Genomic DNA, 21973 nt, shown 5'->3' with positions numbered 1-21973 from the left:
TGAACTTCAGGTACAGAAGCTAGTTCTTTTTGGAAGAATATCGACAGGGCCGAAATTTGAACCTTAATGGACCCTAATTTGAGGCCCATAGACAGTCCTGTTTGCAGGAAATGCAGGAATCGACCCAGTTGAAATTCCTCCGTAGGGGCCTTCCTGGCCTCGCACCACGCAACATATTTACGCCAAATACGGTGATAATGTTGTACGGTTACATCCTTCCTGGCTTTGATCAGGGTAGGGATGACTTCATCCGGAATGCCTTTTTCCTTCAGGATCCGGCGTTCAACCGCCATGCCGTCAAACGCAGCCGCGGTAAGTCTTGGAACAGACATGGTCCCTGCTGGAGCAGGTCCTGTCTTAGAGGTAGAGGCCACGGGTCTTCCGTGAGCATCTCTTGAATTTCCGGGTACCAAGTCCTTCTTGGCCAATCCGGAGCCACGAGTATAGTCTTTACTCCTCTCCTTCTTATGATTCTCAGTACTTTTGGTATGAGAGGAAGAGGAGGGAACACATACACTGACCGGTACACCCACGGTGTTACCAGAGCGTCCACAGCTATTGCCTGAGGGTCCCTTGACCTGGAACAATATCTGTCCAGTTTTTTGTTGAGGCGAGACGCCATCATGTCCACCTTTGGTTTTTCCTAACGGTTTACAATCATGTGGAAGACTTCCGGGTGAAGTCCCCACTCCCCCGGGTGAAGATCGTGTCTGCTGAGGAAGTCTGCTTCCCAGTTGTCCACTCCCGGAATGAACACTGCTGACAGTGCTATCACATGATTTTCCGCCCAGCGAAGAATCCTTGCCACTTCCGTCATTGCCCTCCTGCTTCTTGTGCCGCCCTGTCTGTTTACGTGGGCGACTGCCGTGATGTTGTCCGACTGGATCAATACTGGCTGACCCTGAAGCAGAGGCCTTGCCTGACTTAGGGCATTGTAAATGGCCCTTAGTTCCAGGATATTTATGTGAAGTGACGTTTCCATGCTTGACCACAAGCCCTGGAAATTTTTTCCCTGTGTGACTGCTCCCCAGCCTCTCAGGCTGGCATCCGTGGTCACCAGGACCCAATCCTGAATGCCGAATCTGCGGCCCTCTAGGAGATGAGCACTCTGTAACCACCACAGGAGAGACACCCTTGTCCTTGGAGACAGGGTTATCCGCTGATGCATTTGAAGATGCGATCCGGACCATTTGTCTAGCAGATCCAACTGAAAAGTTCTTGCGTGGAATCTGCCGAATGGAATCGCTTCGTAAGAAGCCACCATCTTTCCCAGGACCCTTGTGCACTGATGCACTGACACCTGGCCTGGTCTTAGGAGTTTCCAGACTAGGTCGGATAACTCCCTGGCTTTCTCTTCCGGGAGAAACACCTTTTTCTGTACTCCAGAATCATCCCTAGGAACAGCAGACGTGTCGTCGGAATCAGCTGCGATTTTGGAATATTTAGAATCCATCCGTGCTGTCGTAGTACTATTTGCGATAGTGCTACTCCGACCTCTAACTGTTCTCTGGACCGTGCCCTTATCAGGAGATCGTCCAAGTAAGGGATAATTAAGACGCCTTTTCTTCGAAGAAGAATCATCATTTCGGCCATTACCTTGGTAAAGACCCGGGGTGCCGTGGACAATCCAAACGGCAGCGTCTGAAACTGATAGTGACAGTTCTGTACCACAAACCTGAGGTACCCTTGGTGAGAAGGGCAAATTGGGACATGGAGGTAAGCATCCTTGATGTCCAGAGACACCATGTAGTCCCCTTCTTCCAGGTTCGCTATCACAGCTTTGAGTGACTCCATCTTGAACTTGAACCTTTTTATGTAAGTGTTCAAGGTTTTCAGATTTAAAATGGGTCTCACCGAGCCGTCCGGCTTCGGTACCACAACAGCGTGGAGTAATACCCCTTTCCCTGTTGTAAGAGGGGTACCTTGATTATCACTTGCTGGGAATACAGCTTGTGAATGGCTTCCAATACCGCCTCCCTGTCGGGGGTAGACGTTGGTAAAGCAGACTTCAAGAACCGGCGAGGGGGAGACGTCTCGAATTCCAATTTGTACCCCTGAGATACTACCTGCAGGATCCAGGGGTCCACTTGCGAGTGAGCCCACTGCGCGCTGAAATTCTTGAGACGGGCCCCCACCGTGCCTGAGTCCGCTTGTAAGGCCCCAGCGTCATGCTGAGGACTTGGCAGAAGCGGGGGAGGGCTTCTGGTCGTGGGAAGAAGCTGTCTGTTGTAGTCTTTTTCCCCTTCCTCTGCCCCGGGGCAGATATGAGTGGCCTTTTGCCCGCTTGCCCTTATGGGGACGAAAGGACTGAGCCTGAAAAGGCAGTATCTTTTTCCCATTTGGAATCCGCATCCCCTGACCACTGTCGCGTCCATAATCCTCTTCTGGCAGAAATGGACATCGCACTTACTCTTGATGCCAGAGTGCAAATGTCTCTCTGTGCATCTCGCATATATAGGAATGCATCCTTTAAATGCTCTATAGTCAATAATATATTGTCCCTGTCCAGGGTATCAATATTTTCAGTCAGGGAATCCGATCAAGCCACCCCAGCACTGCACATCTAGGCTGAGGCGATTGCTGGTCGCAGTATAACACCAGTATGTGTGTATATACTTTTAAGGATATTTTCCAGCCTCCTATCTGCTGGCTCCTTAAGGGCGGCCGTTTCTGGAGACGGTAACGCCACTTGTTTTGATAAGCGTGTGAGCGCCTTATCCACCCTAGGGGGTGTTTCCCAACGAGCCCTAACCTCTGGTGGGAAGGGATATAGTGCCAATAATTTTTTAGAAATTAGCAGTTTTCTGTCGGGGGTAACCCACGCTTCATCACACACTTCATTCAATTCATCTGATTCAGGAAAAACTACGGGTAGTTTTTTCACACCCCACATAATACCCCTTTTTGTGGTACTTGCAGTATCAGAGATGTGCAAAACCTCCTTCATTGCCGTGATCATTTAACGTGTGGCCCTACTGGAAAATACGTTTGTTTCTTCACCGTCGACACTGGAGTCAGTGTCTGTGTCCGTGTCGACCCACTGAGGTAATGGGCGCTTAATAGCCCCTGACGGTGTTTGAGACGTCTCATGTCGTCAACAGTTTTCTGTAACGTGCCGACACTGTCACGTAATTCCTTAATTACGGCCATCCATTCAGGTGTCGACTCCCTAGGGGGTGACATCACCATTATAGGCAATTGCTCCGCCTCCACATCATTTTCCTCCTCATACATGTCGACACACACGTACCGACACCCAGCACACACACAGGGAATGCTCTGATAGAGGACAGGACCCACTTAGCCCTTTGGGGAGACAGAGGGAGAGTTTGCCAGCACACACCAGAGCGCTATATATGTATAGGGACAACCTTACAATAAGTGTCTATCCCTTATAGCTGCTTATATCTGTTATTTTGCCAAATATGTGCCACCCTCTCTTTTTTACCCTGTTTCTGTAGTTGCAGGATGCAGGGGAGATTCTGGGAGCCTTCCTACCAGCAGAGCTGTGTGGGAAAAATGGCGCTGTGTGCTGAGGAGATAGGCCCCGCCCCCTTCACGGCGGGCTCTTCTCCCGCTTTTTTCTGGAAAACTGGCAGGGGTTAAATACATCCATATAGCCCAGGAGCTATATGTGATGTATTTTTCGCCAACTAAGGTAAATTCATTGCTTCCCAGGACGCCCCCCCCCCCAGCGTCCTGCACCCTCAGTGACCGGAGTGTGAAGTGTGCTGAGAGCAATGGCGCACAGCTGCAGTGCTGTGCGCTACCTTATGAAGACAGGAAAGTCTTCTGCCGCCGATTTATGGACCTCTTCTTGCTTCAGCATCTGTAAGGGGGCCGGCGGCGCGCCTCAGGGACCCATCCATGGCTGGGCCTGTGATCGTCCCTCTGGAGCTAATGTCCAGTAGCCTAAGAAACCCAATCCACTCTGCACGCAGGTGAGTTCGTTTCTCTCCCCTAAGTCCCTCGATGCAGTGAGCCTGTTGCCAGCAGGTCTCACTGAAAATAAAAAAAACCTATTTAAACTTTTACTCTAAGCAGCTCAGGAGAGCCACCTAGATTGCACCTTTCTCGTTCGGGCACAAAATCTAACTGAGGCTTGGAGGAGGGTCATAGGGGGAGGAGCCAGTGCACACCAGCTAGTCTTAAAGCTTTTACTTTGTGCCCAGTCTCCTGCGGAGCCGCTATTCCCCATGGTCCTTTCGGAGTCCCCAGCATCCACTAGGACGTTAGAGAAAAGATAAAAAGACCTCATGTCGACCTTCTGACCTGTCGACATAGAACATGTCGACCTTCTGACCCTGTCGACCTAGTGATTGTCGACCTAGACACTGTCGATCTTCAGACCGGATCCCAGGAAATACACCCCGCTGTACATGAAACACACTCTTTGCCTGACATAATGTAAATGTGACTGCGCACACACACACACAGGAAAAGGTTAAGCACAATTAACCCACAAAGAGACCTTCAGGGAGACAGAATTGTTGGAGCCAGCCCCCACCGCGCCGTGTTAATGCCAAGCTTAGCTGGTTTGCAGACCAAGTACCCTGATAGGGCACTTAGTACACTAAAAGACGAGCCCCACTGCTATGACCCCTGGTACCGCTGAGGTAATGTGGAGTCACACCGGAGGAGCTGCGAGTCCCTGTCAGTCAGCGTCTGTGTCCACTGCAGAGGGGAAAATGAGCTGGTGAGCTGAAGGATCATCTCATAGTGAAACCCCGCCCCTTCAACGGCGTGCGGTCTTCCCGCTTTTTTATACTGGCTGAGGTAATCCTTGTGCTTAAAATGGAGCAGAACCGCTTTAAGGCTGTTTGCCAGTCTGGGTACTGTGTACAGTGTATAGAGACACATTCCGCCCCAAGAGCTGTGCGTCGCCGTACACTCGTGCCGCCATAATGGCCAGCGCTCTGCTAACCCGGACGCTGGCACAGTACTCACCACTTTTCATTCTTCCGGCTCTGTTAGGGGTGGAGGCGTGCTGCGGGAATGTACGCTTGATGTGGTGGGGCTTGCGATTAGATCCCACAGGAGCTCAGAGTCCTGTGAGCAGGGCACGGGACCATTAACCCTTCAAGAGGTTGGGCCGTGCCCCCCTGCTATGACCCCTTGGTACCGCTGAGGTAATTTGGAGTCACACCGGAGGAGCTGCGAGTCCCTGTCATTCAGCGTCTGTGTCCACTGCAGAGGGGAAAATGAGCTGGTGAGCTGAAGGATCATCAAATAGTGAAACCCGCCCCTTCAACAGCATGCAGTCTTCCCGCTTTTTTATACTGGCTGAGGTAATCCTTGTGCTTAAAATGGAGCAGAACCGCTTTAAGGCTGTTTGCCAGTCTGGGTACTGTGTACAGTGTATAGAGACACATTCCGCCCCAAGAGCTGTGCGTCGCCGTACACTCGTGCCGCCATAATGGCCAGCGCTCTGCTAACCCGGACGCTGGCACAGTACTCACCACTTTTCATTCTTCCGGCTCTGTTAGGGGTGGAGGCGTGCTGCGGGAATGTACGCTTGATGTGGTGGGGCTTGCGATTAGATCCCACAGGAGCTCAGAGTCCTGTGAGCAGGGAACGGGACCATTAACCCTTCAAGAGGCTGGGCCGTGCACCCGCCCCAAGTCCCACGTAGCATGCAGGCTGGTGCCAACCAGCCCTGCCTGAAAATAACATATAAAATAAATGTAGAAAACTCTCCAGGAGCTTTCATAAGTGTGACCTGCTCCTCCGGGCACATTTTCTAAACTGAGTCTGGTAGGAGGGGCATAGAGGGAGGAGCAAGCCCACACTATCAAATTCTTAAAGTGCCCATGGCTTCTAGTGGACCCATCTATACCCCAAGGTACTAAAAGTATCCTCTAGGATGTAAGAGAAAAAGAGATACTGCAGCTATCCTGATCCCCGAGATCGGGCAGTGGCAAGTTGGCTATCCTGTTAGGATTCACTTCCAGCAACTGCTGCCAGGCTACTATGTTAAGGTCATGACAGTGACAGGGAAATAACAGCCTGGCATGAGATGCAACCACCCCAGGCAAATGGTTAAAGGAAAACGGGGAGAAATAAAGAACCTGACCCCCTGCATCAATATTAGCCTTTCTTTCTTTACATGAAATGATATATTTTCTTATTCATACATACCATCTGTGTATCAGATTGAACCTTTTGCTGTAGCACTTTTACATATGCATCAGTGCTGTCATCTACTTCAACCCTACAAAACAATAATAAGATTTAACTCACCGGTAAATCTATTTCTCGTAGTCCGTAGTGGATGCTGGGGACTCCGTAAGGACCATGGGGAATAGACGGGTTCTGCAGGAGACTGGGCACTCTAAGAAAGATTTAGTACTACTGGTGTGCACTGGCTCCTCCCTCTATGCCCCTCCTCCAGACCTCAGTAAAGGAAACTGTGCCCGGAAGAGCTGACATTACAAGGAAAGGATTTTGGAATCCAGGGTAAGACTCATACCAGCCACACCAATCACACCGTATAACTTGTGATAAACTTACCCAGTCAACAGTATGAACAACAGAGCATCAAACAATGGATGCCAACATAACATAACCCTTATTTAAGCAATAACTATATACAAGTATTGCAGAAGAAGTCCGCACTTGGGACGGGCGCCCAGCATCCACTACGGACTACGAGAAATAGATTTACCGGTGAGTAAAATCTTATTTTCTCTAACGTCCTAGTGGATGCTGGGGACTCCGTAAGGACCATGGGGATTATACCAAAGCTCCCAAACGGGCGGGAAAGTGCGGATGACTCTGCAGCACCGAATGGGCAAACACATGGTCCTCCTCAGCCAGGGTATCAAACTTGTAGAACTTAGCAAATGTGTTTGAACACGACCAAGTAGCTGCTCGGCAAAGCTGTCATGCCGAGACCCCTCGGGCAGCCGCCCAAGAAGAGCCCACTTTCCTTGTGGAATGGGCTTTCACTGATTTTGGATGCGGCAATCCAGCCGCAGAATGAGCCTGCTGAATCGTGTTACAGATCCAGCGAGCAATAGTTTGCTTTGAAGCAGGAGCACCCAGCTTGTTGGATGCATACAGGATAAACAGCGAGTCAGTCTTCCTGACTCCAGCCGTCCGGGCTACATAGATCTTCAAAGCCCTGACTACATCAAGCAACTTGGAATCCTCCAAGTCACGAGTAGCTGCAGGCACCACAATAGGTTGGTTCAAATGAAAAGATGACACCACCTTCGGCAGAAATTGCGGACTTTTACATGACAAAGCCGCCAATACTGACACACGCCTAGCCGAAGCTAAGGCCAATAGCATGACCACCTTCCACGTGAGATACTTTAGCTCCACGGTCTTAAGTGGCTCAAACCAGTGGGATTTCAGGAAACCCAACACCACGTTGAGATCCCAAGGTGCCACTGGTGGCACAAAAGGGGGCTGAATATATGCAGCACTCCCTTAACAAACGTCTGAACTTCAGGAAGAGAAGCCAGTTCCTTTTGAAAGAAAATGGATAGGGCCGAAATCTGGACCTTTATGGACCCCAACTTCAGGCCCATAGTCACTCCAGACTGTAGGAAGTGCAGGAACCGGCCCAGCTGGAATTCCTCTGTAGGGGCCTTTCTGGCCTCACACCAGGCAACATATTTTCGCCATATACGGTGATAGTGTTTTGCTGTCACGTCCTTCCTAGCCTTTATCAGTGTAGGAACAACTTCATCCGGAATGCCTTTTTCCGCTAGGATCCTGCGTTCAACCGCCATGCCGTCAAACGCAGCCGCGGTAAGTCTTGGAACAGACAGGGCCCCTGTTGCAACAGGTCCTGTCTGAGAGGCAGAGGCCATGGGTCCTCTGTGAGCATTTCTTGCAGTTCCGGCTACCAAGTCCTTCTTGGCCAATCCGGAACAATGAGTATTGTTCTCACTCCTCTTTTCTTACGATTCTCAGCACTTTGAGAGGAAGAGGAGGAAACACATAGACCGACTGGAACACCTACGGTGTTACCAGGGCGTCCACCGCTATCGCCTGAGGGTCTCTTGACCTGGCGCAATACCTTTGTAGCTTTTTGTTCAGACGGGACGCCATCATGTCCACCTGTGGCAGTTCCCATCGATTTGTAATCTGAGTGAAGACTGCGTGATTAAGTCCCCACTCTCCCGGGTGGAGGTCGTGCCTGCTGAGGAAGTCTGCTTCCCAGTTGTCCATTCCCGGAATGAACACTGCCGACAGTGCTTGCACGTGATTCTCCGCCCAACGAAGAATCCTGGTGGCTTCTGCCATCGCCACTCTGCTTCTTGTGCCGCCCTGGCGGTTTACATGAGCCACTGCGGTGATGTTGTCTGACTGAATCAGCACCGGTTGGTTGCGAAGCAGAGGCTCCGCTTGACTCAGGGCGTTGTATATGGCCCTTAGTTCCAGGATATTTATGTGCAGACAAGCCTCCTGACTTGTCCACAACCCTTGGAAGTTTCTTCCCTGAGTGACTGCCCCCCATCCTCGGAGGCTCGCATCCGTGGTCACCAGGACCCAGTCCTGTATGCCGAACCTGCGGCCCTCGAGAAGGTGAGCACTCTGCAGCCACCACAGAAGAGACACCCTGGCCCTCGGGGACACGGTGATCAGCCGATGCATCTGAAGATGCGATCCGGACCACTTGTCCAACAGATCCCACTGAAAGATCCTCGCATGGAACCTGCCGAAGGGAATGGCTTCGTATGATGCCACCATCTTTCCCAGGACTCGCGTGCAGCGATGTACCGACACCTGTTTCGGTTTTAAGAGGTCTCTGACTAGAGTCACGAGCTCTTGAGCCTTCTCCGCTGGGAGAAACACCTTCTTCTGGTCCGTGTCCAGAATCATGCATAGAAAAGGCAGACGCGTAGTAGGAATCAGCTGCGACTTTGGAATATTCAGAATCCAGCCGTGCTGTTGCAACACTTCCTGAGAGTGTGCTACGCTGATTAGCAACTGCTCTCTGGACCTCGCCTTTATGAGGAGATCGTCCAAGTATGGGATAATTGTGACTCCTTGCTTTCAAAGGAGCACCATAAATTCTGCCATTACCTTGGTAAATATTATCGGTGCCGTGGAGAGCCCAAACGGCAACGTCTGGAATCGGTAATGACAGTCCTGTACCACAAATCTGAGGTACTCTTGATGAGGTGGATAAATGGGGACATGCAAGTAAGCATCCTTCATGTCCAGAGACACCATAAAATCCCCCTCTTCCAGGCTTGCAATTACCGCTCTGAGCGATTCCATCTTGAACTTGAATCTTTTCAGATAAATGTTCAGGGATTTTAAATTCAATATGGGTCTGACCGAACCGTCCGGTTTCGGTACCACAAACATTGTGGAATAGTATCCTCTTCCTTGTTGAAGGAGGGGAACCTTTACCACCACCTGCTGGAGATATAACTTGTGAATTGCCGCTAACACTACTTCCCTTTCTATGGGGGAAGCTGGCAGGACCGATTTGAGGTAACGGTGAGGGGGCATCACTTCGAATTCCAGCTTGTATCCCTGAGACACAATCTGTATAGCCCAGGGATCCACCTGTGAGCAAACCCACTGGTGGCTGAAATTTCGGAGACGCGCCCCCACCGCTCCTGGCTCCACCTGTGGAGCCCCAGCGTCATGCGGTGGATTTAATGGAAACCGGGGAGGACTTCTGTTCCTGGGAACTAGCTGTATGGTGCAGCTTCTTTCCTCTACCCCTGCCTCTGGCAAGAAAGGACGCACCTCTGACCTTCTTGCTTCTCTGTGATCGAAAGGACTGCATTTGGTAATACGGTGCTTTCTTAGGCTGTGAGGGAATATATGGCAAAAAGTTTGACTTCCCAGCCGTTGCTGTGGAAACTAGGTCCGAGAGACCGTCCCCAAACAATTCCTCACCCTTGTAAGGTAACACCTCCATGTGCTTTTTGGAGTCGGCATCACCTGTCCATTGCCGAGTCCACAGGACCCTTCTGGCAGAAATTGACATTGCATTTATTCTAGAGCCCAGTAGGCAAATGTCCCTCTGGGCATCCCTCATATATAGGACAGCGACTTTTATATGCCCCAGGGTCAGTAAAATGGTATCCTTGTCTATGGTATCCATTTCCTCAGACAGATTATCTGTCCATGCTGCTACAGCACTACACATCCAGGCCGACGCAATTGCCGGCCTCAGTATAGTACCTGAGTGTGCATAAACAGACTTCAGGATACTTTCCTGCTTCCTATCTGCAGGATCCTTTAGGGTGGCCGTATCCTGTGACGGCAGGGCCACCTTTTTAGATAAGCGTGTCAGAGCTTTATCTACCCTAGGGGAGGATTCCCAGCGCATCCTGTCCGTTGGCGGGAAAGGGTACGCCATAAGTAACCTTTTGGAAATCAGCACTTTCTTATCGGGGGTATCCCACGCTTTTTCACATAATTCATTTAACTCATGTGAAGAGGGAAAAGTCACCTCTTGCTTTTTCTCCCCATACATATACACCCTTTTGTCAGGGACAGGGTTTACCTCTGATATGTGCAATACATCCTTCATTGCTATAATCATGTAGCGGATGGCTTTAGCCATTTTAGGCTGCAATTTTGCATCATCGTCATCGACACTGGAGTCAGAATCCGTGTCGATATCTGTGTCAACCATTTTGGATAGTGGGCGCTTCTGAGACCCTGACGGCCTCTGCACTGTAGGATCAGGCATGAGCTGAGACCCAGACTGTCCCAAAGCATCAGCTTTATCCAACCTTTTATGTAAGGAGTTTACATTATCATTTAACACCTTCCACATATCCATCCAATCAGGTGTCGGCGCCGTCGGCGGAGACACGTTATTCATCTGTACTTGCTCTGCCTCCACATAGCCCTCTTCGTCAAACATGTCGACACACGCGTTCCGACACACCACACACACAGGGGATGCTCTATAGGAGGACAGGACCCCCACAAGGCCTTTTGGAGAGACAGAGAGAGAGTATGCCAGCACACACCCCAGCGCTATATGACCCAGAAATCACACAGTAACTTAGTGTTTACCCAGTAGCTGCTGTATATATATTAAATGCGCTAAATTTATGTGCCCCCCCTCTCTTTTTACCCTTTCTACCGTGTGTCTGCAGGGGAGAGCCTGGGGAGCTTCCTCTCAGCGGAGCTGTGGAGAGAAAATGGCGCTGGTGAGTGCTGAGGAAGAAGGCCCCGCCCCCTCAGCGGCGGGCTTCTGTCCCGCGATTTTGTGTAAAATTAATGGCGGGGGCTCATGCATATAACAGTGTCAAACTGTATATATGCTGCTTTTGCAAGGAGGTATCTAATTTCTGCCCAGGGCGCCCCCCCCTGCGCCCTGCACCCTACAGTGACCGGAGTGTGTAGGTTAGAGTGGGCGCAATGGCGCACAGCTGCAGTGCTGTGCGCTACCTCATATGAAGACAGGAGTCTTCTTTCTTCAACCTTCGCCGGCTTCTGACTTCTGGCTCTGCGAGGGGGGCGGCGGCGCGGCTCCGGGAACGGACGACAAGGTCAGGTCCTGTGTTCGATCCCTCTGGAGCTAATGGTGTCCAGTAGCCTAAGAAGCGCAACCTAGCCGCAGTTAGTAGGTTTGCGTCTCTCCCCTCAGTCCCACATAGTAGAGAGTCTGTTGCCAGCAGAAGCTCTCTGAAAATAAAAAACCTACTAAAATACTTTCTTATTAGCAAGCTCAGGAGAGCTCACTAAAATGCACCCAGCTCTGTCCGGGCACAGATTCTAACTGAGGTCTGGAGGAGGGGCATAGAGGGAGGAGCAAGTGCACACCAGTAGTACTAAATCTTTCTTAGAGTGCCCAGTCTCCTGCGGAGCCCGTCTATTCCCCATGGTCCTTACGGAGTCCCCAGCATCCACTAGGACGTTAGGGAAAGAAAAATACAGCAAGACAATTATTATTATATAGTCCTAACTATAAATGTGCATTAAGTAAATCCTTTTCTTCAGGTGACTACTGTATAATACATTTTCTGCTCATTAGTATTAAACAAAATAGTACCAAAACACCAAGACGGACTTCTAGAGACTCAAGTACATAGACCATGTATAGAATGTGGTAGTGAAGTGTATGTGTGAAATTGGCATCTACATACTTCACACTATCACATACTATTTAATGGAAGTGGACACTTAAACATTAAGCAAAACTGAAGCTTGTTTCCACTGTATCTCCCTCAGCAACAGGGAGTCCCTTACAGACCCCAAACTGATCAAACCTGGGAAAAGAGGTGAGAAGTCTGCGGGCTCCACCTCCTCCCTGAGTTCACATATACAACAACTCATAACAGCAAAAATTAATAACGTAAGAGAAACTAGGATTTTGGTTACCTATCGGTAAATCCTTTTCTCGTAGTCCGTAGAGGATGCTTGGGTCCACATTAGTACCATAGGGGTTCAGACAGGTCCACCAGGAGCATTGGCACTTTAAAAGTATTAGAGTGTGGGCTGGCTCCTCCCTCTATGCCTCTCCTACCAGACTCAGTCTAGAAACTGTGCCCGAGGAGATGGACATCTTCGAGAGAAGGATTTTACACAGATAGTTGCGAGATTCACACCAGCTCACACATACAAGGCACATCAAGCTAACTAGCTTGAAACTCAGCAACCGCTGAAACATTACTTACCAAGTAACAATGCAGTACTCAACTAAAACGAATTTGTACTGAACCAAACAACGATAGCAGGAAAACAAAGCGTTGGGTGGGCGCCCAGCATCCTCTACGGACTACGAGAAAAGGATTTACCGGTAGGTAACCAAAATCCTATTTTCTCTTACGTCCTAGAGGATGCTGGGGTTCATATTAGTACCATGGGGATGTACCAGAGCTCCCAGAACTGGAGGGAGAGCGCGGAGGCTCCTGCAGAAAAGACAGACCAAACTTCAGGTCCTCAGAGGCCAAAGTATCGAACTTGTAGAACTTTGCAAACGTGTTCGACCCAGACCAAGTTGCTGCTCGGCAAAGCTGTAACGCCGAGACACCCCGGGCAGCCGCCCAGGAAGAACCCACTGTACGACTAGAGTGGGCCTTAACAGACGTAGGGCACGGCAATCCCGCCTTAGAATAAGCATGCTGGTTAGTGAACCTGATCCAGCGAGAGATCGTCTGCTTAGAAGCAGGACACCCAATTTTCTTGGGATCATACAGGACAAACAGCGAGTGCGACGAGCAGTCCTCCTTACAGATTTTTAGAGCCCTTACAACATCTAAGGACTTTGATGAAATTGAGGAGTCAGTCATAACTGGCACCACAATAGGTTGGTTGATATGAAATGCCGACACAACCTTCGGAAGAAACTGCTGACGTGTCCGAAGCTCAGCTCTATCTTCATGGAAGATCAAGTATGAGTTTCTACATGACAAAGCCCCCAACTCCGACACACGTCTAGCAGAAGCTAAGGCCAACAAAGTGACAGCCTTCAACGTGAGAAACTTGACCTCAACCTCCTGTAGAGGTTCAAACTAGTCCGACTGGAGGAACTGCAACACTACGTTAAGATCCCAGGGCGCTGTAGGCGGCACAAAGGGAGGTTGGATATGCAGAACTCCCTTCAAAAAAGTCTGAACCTCAGGGAGGGCAGCCAACTGTTTCTGGAAGAAAATGGATAGGGCCGAAATTTGGACCTTTATGGATCCCAACCTCAGGCCCATATCCACACCTGCTTGTAGGAAGAGAAACCGTCCCAGTTGAAACTCCACCGTAGGAAACTTCTTGGACTCACACCAAGATACATATATTTTCCAAAAACGATGGTAATGTTTAGACGCTACTCCTTTCCTAGCCTGTATCAAGGTAGGAATAACCTTGTTCGGAATGCCCTTCTGAGCTAGTATCTGGCGTTCAAGCTCCATGCCGTCAAACGTAGCCGCGGTAAGTCTTGATAGGCGAACGGTCCCAGCTGCAGCAGGTCCTCCCGAAGAGGAAGAGGGCTCGGCTCTTCTAATAGTAGATCCAGAAGATCCACGTACTAAGACCTTCTTGGTCAGTCTAGAGCAATGAGGATCGCCTGAACCCTTGTTCCCATTATGAGCTATAGCACTCTTGGAATTAGTGGGAGTGGTGGAAACACGTACACAACACTAGGAGTCACTAGGGCGTCCACCTCCACTGCTTGCGGGTCCCTCGACCTGGAACAATATCGCCATCATGTCGATTCGAGGTACACCCCAAAGATCTGTTACCTCCTTGAACACCTCCGAATGGAGACCCCACTCCCCTAGATAGAGATTGTGTGTGCTGAGGAAGTCCGCTTCCCAGTTGTTAACTCCCGGAATGAGGATTGCTGACAGCGACAAAGCGTGTTTTTCTGACCAGAGGACGATTCTTGTTACCTCTGACATTGCAGCTCTGCTCTTCGTTCCGCCCTGTTGGTTGATGTAAGCCACTGTCGTTACATTGTCTGGCTACACTTGAATGGACCGATTTATCAGGAGATGGGCAGCATGGAGAATACAGTTGTAGACGGCTCTTAGTACTAGAATGTTTATCGGCAGGCCGGCTTCCAGACTTGAACACCTTCCTTGGAAGGTCTCCCCTTGAGTGACTGACCCCAACCCCGGAGACTTGCATCCGTGGTTAGAAGCATCCAGTCCTGAATCCCGAAAATGCGGCCCTCCAGAAGTTGAGGTAGTTGCAACTACCATAGGAGTGAAAATAAGATTTTACTCACCGGTAAATCTATTTCTCGTAGTCCGTAGTGGATGCTGGGACTCCGTAAGGACCATGGGGAATAGCGGCTCCGCAGGAGACTGGGCACAACTAAAGAAAGCTTTAGGACTACCTGGTGTGCACTGGCTCCTCCCTCTATGACCCTCCTCCAGACCTCAGTTAGGATACTGTGCCCGGAAGAGCTCACACAATAAGGAAGGATTTTGAATCCCGGGTAAGACTCATACCAGCCACACCAATCACACCGTATAACTCGTGATACTATACCCAGTTAACAGTATGAAATATAACTGAGCCTCTCAACGGATGGCTCAACAATAACCCTTTAGTTAACAATAACTATATACAAGTATTGCAGACAATCCGCACTTGGGATGGGCGCCCAGCATCCACTACGGACTACGAGAAATAGATTTACCGGTTAGTAAAATCTTATTTTCTCTGACGTCCTAAGTGGATGCTGGGACTCCGTAAGGACCATGGGGATTATACCAAAGCAGAGTGCGGATGACTCTGCAGCACCGAATGAGCAAACTCTAGGTCCTCCTCAGCCAGGGTATCAAACTTGTAAAATTTAGCAAATGTGTTTGACCCCGACCAAGTAGCTGCTCGGCAAAGCTGTAAAGCCGAGACCCCTCGGGCAGCCGCCCAAGAAGAGCCCACCTTCCTCGTGGAATGGGCTTTCACTGATCTAGGATGTGGCAGTCCAGCCGCAGAATGTGCAAGCTGAATCGTACTACAAATCCAGCGAGCAATAGTCTGCTTTGAAGCAGGAGAACCCAGCTTGTTGGGTGCATACAGGATAAATAGCGAGTCAGTTTTCCTGACACTAGCTGTCCTGGAAACATAAATTTTCAGGGCCCCGACTACGTCCAACAACTTGGAATCCTCCAAGTCCTTAGTAGCCGCAGGCACTACAATAGGTTGGTTCAAATGAAAAGCTGATACCACCTTAGGGAGAAACTGGGGACGAGTCCTCAATTCTGCCCTATCCATATGGAAAATCAGATAAGGGCTTTTATATGACAAAGCCGCCAATTCTGACACACGCCTTGCCGAAGCCAAGGCCAACAGCATGACCACTTTCCACGTGAGATATTTCAAATCAACGGTTTTTAGTGGCTCAAACCAATGTGACTTTAGGAAATCCAACACCACGTTGTGATCCCAAGGTGCCACTGGAGGCACAAAAGAGGGCTGAATATGCAGCACTCCCTAAACAAATGTCTGAACATCAGGCAGTGAAGCCAGTTCTTTCTGGAAGAAAATCGACAGAGCCGAAATCTGGACCTTAATGGAACCCAATTTTAGGCCCATAGTCACCCCTGACTGTAGGAAGTGCAGAAAATGGCCCAACTGAAATTCCTCCGTTGGGCCTTCCTGGCCTCACACCACGCAACATATTTTCGCCATATGCGGTGATAATGGTTTGCGGTCACTTCTTTCCTAGCTTTAATCAGCTTAGGGATGACTTCCTCCGGAATGCCCTTTTCCTTCAGGATCCGACGTTCAACCGCCATGCCGTCAAACGCAGCCGCGGTAAGTCTTGGAACAGACAGGGCCCCTGCTGCAGCAGGTCCTGTCTGAGCGGCAGAGGCCATGGGTCCTCTGAGATTATTTTTTGAAGTTCTGGGTACCAAGCTCTTCTTGGCCAATCCGGAACCACGAGTATAGTTCTTACTCCTCTCCTTCTTATTATTCTCAGTACCTTGGGTATGAGAGGCAGAGGAGGTAACACATACACCGACTGGTACCCCCACGGTGTTACCAGAGCGTCCACAGCTATCGCCTGAGGGTCCCTTGACCTGGCGCAATATCGTTTTAGCTTTTTGTTGAGGTGGGACGCCATCATGTCCACCTGTGGCCTTTCCCAATGGTGTACAATCATTTGGAAGACTTCTGGATGAAGTCCCCACTCTCCCGGGTGGAGGTAGTGTCTGCTGAGAAAGTCTGCTTCCCAGTTGTCCACTCCGGGAATGAACACTGCTGACAGTGCTAACACATGATTTTCCGCCCATCGGAAAATCCTCGTGGCTTCTGCCATCGCCATCCTGCTTCTTGTGCTGCCCTGTTGGTTTACATGGGCGACCGCCGTGATGTTGTCTGACTGGATCAGCACCGGCTGGTGTTGAAGCAGGGGTCTAGCCTGGCATTGTGAATGGCCCTTAGTTCCAGAATATTTATGTGTAGGGAAGTCTCCTGACTCGACCATAGTCCTTGAAAGTTTCTTCCCTGTGTGACTGCCCCCCAGCCTCGAAGGCTGGCATCCGTGGTCACCAGGACCCAGTCCTGTATGCCGAATCTGCGGCCCTCTAGAAGATGAGCACTCTGCAGCCACCACAACAGCGACACCCTGGCCCTTGGAGACAGGGTTATCAGCCGATGCATCTGAAGATGCGACCCGGACCACTTGTCCAACAGATCCCACTGGAAGATCCTTGCATGGAACCTGCCGAATGGAATTTCTTCGTAAGAAGCTACCATCTTTCCCAGGACTCGCGTGCATTGATGCACTGACACCTGTATTTGTTTTAGGAGGTCTCTGACTAGAGATGACTACTCCTTGGCCTTCTCCTCCGGGAGAAACACTTTTTTCTGTCCTGTGTCAGGAACCATACCCAGGAACAGTAGACGCGTCGTAGGAACCAGCTGCAACTTTGGAATATTCAGAATCCAGCCGTGCTGTTGTAGCACTTCACGAGATAGTGCTACTCCGACCAACAACTGCTCCCTGGACCTCGCCTTTATAAGGAGATCGTCCAAGTACGGGATAATTATAACTCCCTTTTTTCGAAGGAGTATCATAATTTCAGCCATTACCTTGGTAAATACCCTCGGTGCCGGGGACAGACCAACGGCAACGTCTGGAATTGGTAATGACAGTCCTGTACCACAATTTTGAGGTACTCCTGGTGAGGAGGGTAAATGGGGACATGCAGGTAAGCATCCTTGATGTCCAGTGATACCATGTAATCTCCTTCGTCCAGGCTTGCAATAACCGCCCTGAGCGATTCCATTTTGAACTTGAACCTTCGTATATAAGTGTTCAAGGATTTCAATTTTAGAATGGGTCTCACCGAACCGTCTGGTTTCGGTACCACAACCATTGTGGAATAGTAACCCCGGCCTTGTTGAAGGAGGGGTACCTTGATTATCACCTGCTGGAGTACAGCTTGTGAATTGCCGCCAGTACTACTTCCCCTCGAGGGCAGCAGGCAAGGCTGATTTGAGGTAACGGCGAGGGGGAGTCGCCTCGAACTCCAGCTTGTATCCCAGTGACACTACTTGCAGAACCCAGGGATCCACCTGTGAGCGAGCCCACTGGTCGCTGAAGTTCCCGAGACGCGCCCCCACCGCACCTGGCTCCACCTGTGGAGCCCCAGCGTCATGCGGTGGACTCAGAGGAAGCGGGGGAAGATTTTTGATCCTGAGAACTGGCTGTCTGGTGCAGCTTTTTCCCTCTTCCCTTGTCTCTGTGCAGAAAGGAAGCGCCTTTGACCCGCTTGCTTTTCTGAAGCCGAAAGGACTGTACCTGAGAATACGGTGCTTTCTTAGGCTGTGAGGAAACCTGAGGTAAAAAAATTTCTTTCCCAGCTGTTGCTGTGGATACGAGGTCCCAGAGACCATCCCCAAACAATTCCTCACCCTTATAAGGCAGAATCTTCATGTGCCTTCTAAAGTCAGCATTGCCTGTCCACTGCCGGGTCCCTAATACCCTCCTGGCAGAATGGACATTGCATTAATTCTGGATGCCAGCCGACAAATATCCCTCTGTGCATCCCTCATATATAAGACGACGTCTTTAATATGCTCTATGGTTAGCAAAATAGTATCCCTGTCCTGACAGGGTAATAGACCACGCTGTAGCAGCACTATCCATGCTGAGGCAATTGCAGGTCTCAATATAGTACCTGAGTGTGTATATACAGACTTCAGGATAGCCTCCTGCTTTTTATCAGCAGGCTCCTTCAAAGTGGCCGTATCCTAAGACGGCAGTGCCACCTTTTTTGACAAACGTGTGAGCGCCTTATCCACCCTAGGGGATATCTCCCAACGTGACCTATCTTCTGGCGGGAAAGGGTACGCCATCAGTAACTTTTTAGAAATTACCAGTTTCTTATCGGGGGAACCCACGCTTCTTCACACACTTCATTCACTCATCTGATGGGGGAACAAAACACTGGCTGCTTTTTCTCCCCAAACATAAAACCCCTTTTTCTGTGGTACTTGGGTTAATGTCAGAAATGTGTAACACATTTTTCATTGCCGAGATCATGCAACGGATGTACCTAGTGGATTGTGTATATGTCTCAACCTCGTCGACACTGGAGTCAGACTCCATGTCGACATCTGTGTCTGCCATCTGAGGTAGCGGGCGTTTTTGAGCCCCTGATGGCCTTTGAGACGCCTGAGCAGGCGCGGGCTGAGAAGCCGGCTGTCCCACAGCTGTTACGTCATCCAGCCTTTTATGTAAGGAGTTGACACTGTCGGTTAATACCTTCCACCTATCCATCCACTCAGGTGTCTGCCCCGCAGGGGGTGACATCACATTTATCGGCATCTGCTCCGCCTCTACATAAGCCTCCTCATCAAACATGTCGACACAGCCGTACCGACACACCGCACACACACAGGGAATGCTCTGACTGAGGACAGGACCCCACAAAGCCCTTTGGGGAGACAGAGAGAGAGTATGCCAGCACACACCAGAGCGCTATATATACACACAGGGATTAACACTGTAACTGAGTGATTTTCCCAATAGCTGCTTGTATACACAATATTGCGCCTAAATTTAGTGCCCCCCCTCTCTTTTTTACCCTATGATGGCTGGAAACTGCAGGGGAGAGCCTGGGAGCGATCCTTCCAGCGGAACTGTGAGGGAAACTGGTGCCAGTGTGCTCAGGGAGATAGCCCCGCCCCTTTTTCGGCGGACTTCTCCCGCTTTTTTGTAGGTATATCTGGCAGGGGATTTTACACATATATAGTCTCTATGACTATATTATGTGTAGTTTTGCCAGCCAAGGTACTTAATATTGCAGCCCAGGGCGCCCCCCCCCCCCAGCGCCCTGCACCCATCAGTGACCGGAGTGTGAGGTGTGCATGGGAAGCAATGGCGCACAGCTGCAGTGCTGTGTGCTACCTTGATGAAGATCGAAGTCTTCTGCCGCCGATTTCCAGGACCGTCTTCTTGCTTCTGGCTCTGTAAGGGGGACGGTGGCGCGGCTCCGAGACTGGACGATCGAGGTCGGGCCCTGTGTTCGATCCCTCAGGAGCTAATGGTGTCCAGTAGCCTAAGAAGCCCAAGCTAGCTGCAAGCAGGTAGGTTCGCTTCTTCTCCCCTTAGTCCCTCGTAGCAGTGAGTCTGTTGCCAGCAGATCTCACTGAAAATAAAAAACCTAAATTAAACTTTCTTTTTCTAGGAGCTCAGGAGAGCCTCTAGTGTGCATCCAGCTCAGCCGGGCACAAGATTCTAAATGAGGTATGGAGGAGGGTCATAGAGGGAGGAGCCAGTGCACACCAGGTAGTCCTAAAGCTTTCTTTAGTTGTGCCCAGTCTCCTGCGGAGCCGCTATTCCCCATGGTCCTTACGGAGTCCCAGCATCCACTTAGGACGTCAGAGAAATCCTGGCCTAAGGTGACACACGTATCCTCAGGTGCATATGTAGATGGGATCCCAACCCCTTGTCCAGGAGAGCCAGTTGGAAGGCCCAAGCATGAAACCTCCCATACTGTAGGGCCTCGTAAGAGGCCACCATATTTACCAGAAGGTGAATGCACGGATGAACCGACACCCGGGCTGGCATCAGGACATCCCGGACCATTGTTTGTGTCACCAACGCTTTTTCCTCTGGAAGTAACACCCTCTGCACTTCCGAGTCGAGGATCATTCCCAGAAAGGACAACCTCCTGGTTGGTTCCAAATTTGATTTTGGAAGATTCAGGATCCAACCGTGTTCCCTGAGCAGGTGGGACGTGAGAAGGATGGACTGTAACAGCTTCTCCTTGGACAATGCCTTTAACAGCAGGTCATCAACATATGGAATTATGTTCACACCCTGTCTTCGTCGGAGAACCATCATTTCCGCCTTCACCTTGGTGAATAACCTCGGTGCTGTGGAGAGACCAAATGGCAGAGCCTGGAACTGATAGTGACAGTCCAACATTGCGAAACGGAGATGAGCCTGATGTGGCAACCAAATCGGGACGTGGAGGTAAGCATCCTTGATATACAGGGATACCAGGAATTCCCCCTCTTCCAGACCTGATATCACCGCCCTTAGAGACTCCATTTTGAACTTGAACTCCTTCAGAAAGGGATTTAGCGATTTTAGGTTCAGAATGGGCCTGACCGAACCATCCGGTTTGAGTACCACGAAAAGGATTGAATAGTAACCTCTGTTTTGCATATGAGGGACCGGTACAATAACCTGTGCCTCAACCAACTTCTGGACGTCTGCCTGCAGGACAGCCCTGTCTGCCAGCAGAGCTGGCAAGCCTGATTTGAAGAACCGGTGAGGAGGGAGAACTTGAAATTCCAGCCTGTACCCCTTGTACACTATATCTTGCACCCAGGCATCCAGGCCGGAAGACACCCAGAAGTGACAGAAAATCCTGAGTCTCGCTCCCACTGGCCCCACCTCCAGGGCGTGCAGTCCACCGTCATATGGAGGACTTTGGCGTACCTGAAGCAGGTTTCTGTTCCTGGGAACCCACAGCAGCAGGTTTCTTGGATTTGGGCCGACCTCCCCTGAAGGTGTTGGACGGTCTGGCCTGTCGAAGCTTGGCAGACTGAAAGGGCTGCGATGCAGTTGAGAAAAGGGTTTCTTCGTGGCAGGTGCAGCTGAGGGAAGAAAAGGTGACTTACCCGCTGTAGCCGTGGAGATCCACGCATCTAACACTTCCCCAAAGAGAGCCTGACCTGTGTATGGTAGGGTCTCCACACTTCTCCTGGATTCCTCGTTGGCAGACCAATGTTGCAGCCACAGTCCTCGACGAGCTGAGACAGACATGGAAGAAATTCCTGCAGCCATCAAACCCAGGTCTTTCATGGATTCTACCAGAAATCCTGCCGAATCCTGAATGTTACGCAAAAACAATTCAACATCAGATTTATCCATAGTATCCAAACCTTCAAGTAACGTGCCTGACCACTTTACTATAGCTTTGGCAATCCAAGCACTGGCAATAGTGGGACGTAGTATAGCTCCTGAAGCCGTGTACATGGTTTAGAGCGTATTATCAATTTTACGATCAGCCGGCTCTTTCAAGGCGGTGGATCCTGGAACAGGCAAAACCACCTTTTTTGAGAGTCTGGA

At 50.3% G+C, this 21973-nt stretch overlaps 1 protein-coding gene across 4 annotated transcripts in view; it reads right to left on the bottom strand.

Moving 5' to 3' along the window:
* PIWIL1 (piwi like RNA-mediated gene silencing 1) overlaps positions 1 to 21973 on the bottom strand; it is a 1090590-nt gene that overhangs the window by 395799 nt on the left and 672818 nt on the right. For all 4 annotated transcript variants that reach the window (XM_063964616.1, XM_063964613.1, XM_063964615.1 and 1 more), the window contains exon 14: positions 6139 to 6211. In XM_063964616.1, coding sequence (XP_063820686.1) covers positions 6139 to 6211 — 73 coding nt within the window. The remainder of the gene's footprint in view (positions 1 to 6138; positions 6212 to 21973) is intronic.

The sequence above is a fragment of the Pseudophryne corroboree genome, chromosome 1 (genome assembly GCF_028390025.1).
Source record: "Pseudophryne corroboree isolate aPseCor3 chromosome 1, aPseCor3.hap2, whole genome shotgun sequence".
Taxonomy (NCBI): domain Eukaryota; kingdom Metazoa; phylum Chordata; class Amphibia; order Anura; family Myobatrachidae; genus Pseudophryne; species Pseudophryne corroboree.
The sequence above is the reverse complement of the archived record's forward strand: the minus strand, read 5'-3'. Positions and strand labels throughout refer to the sequence as shown.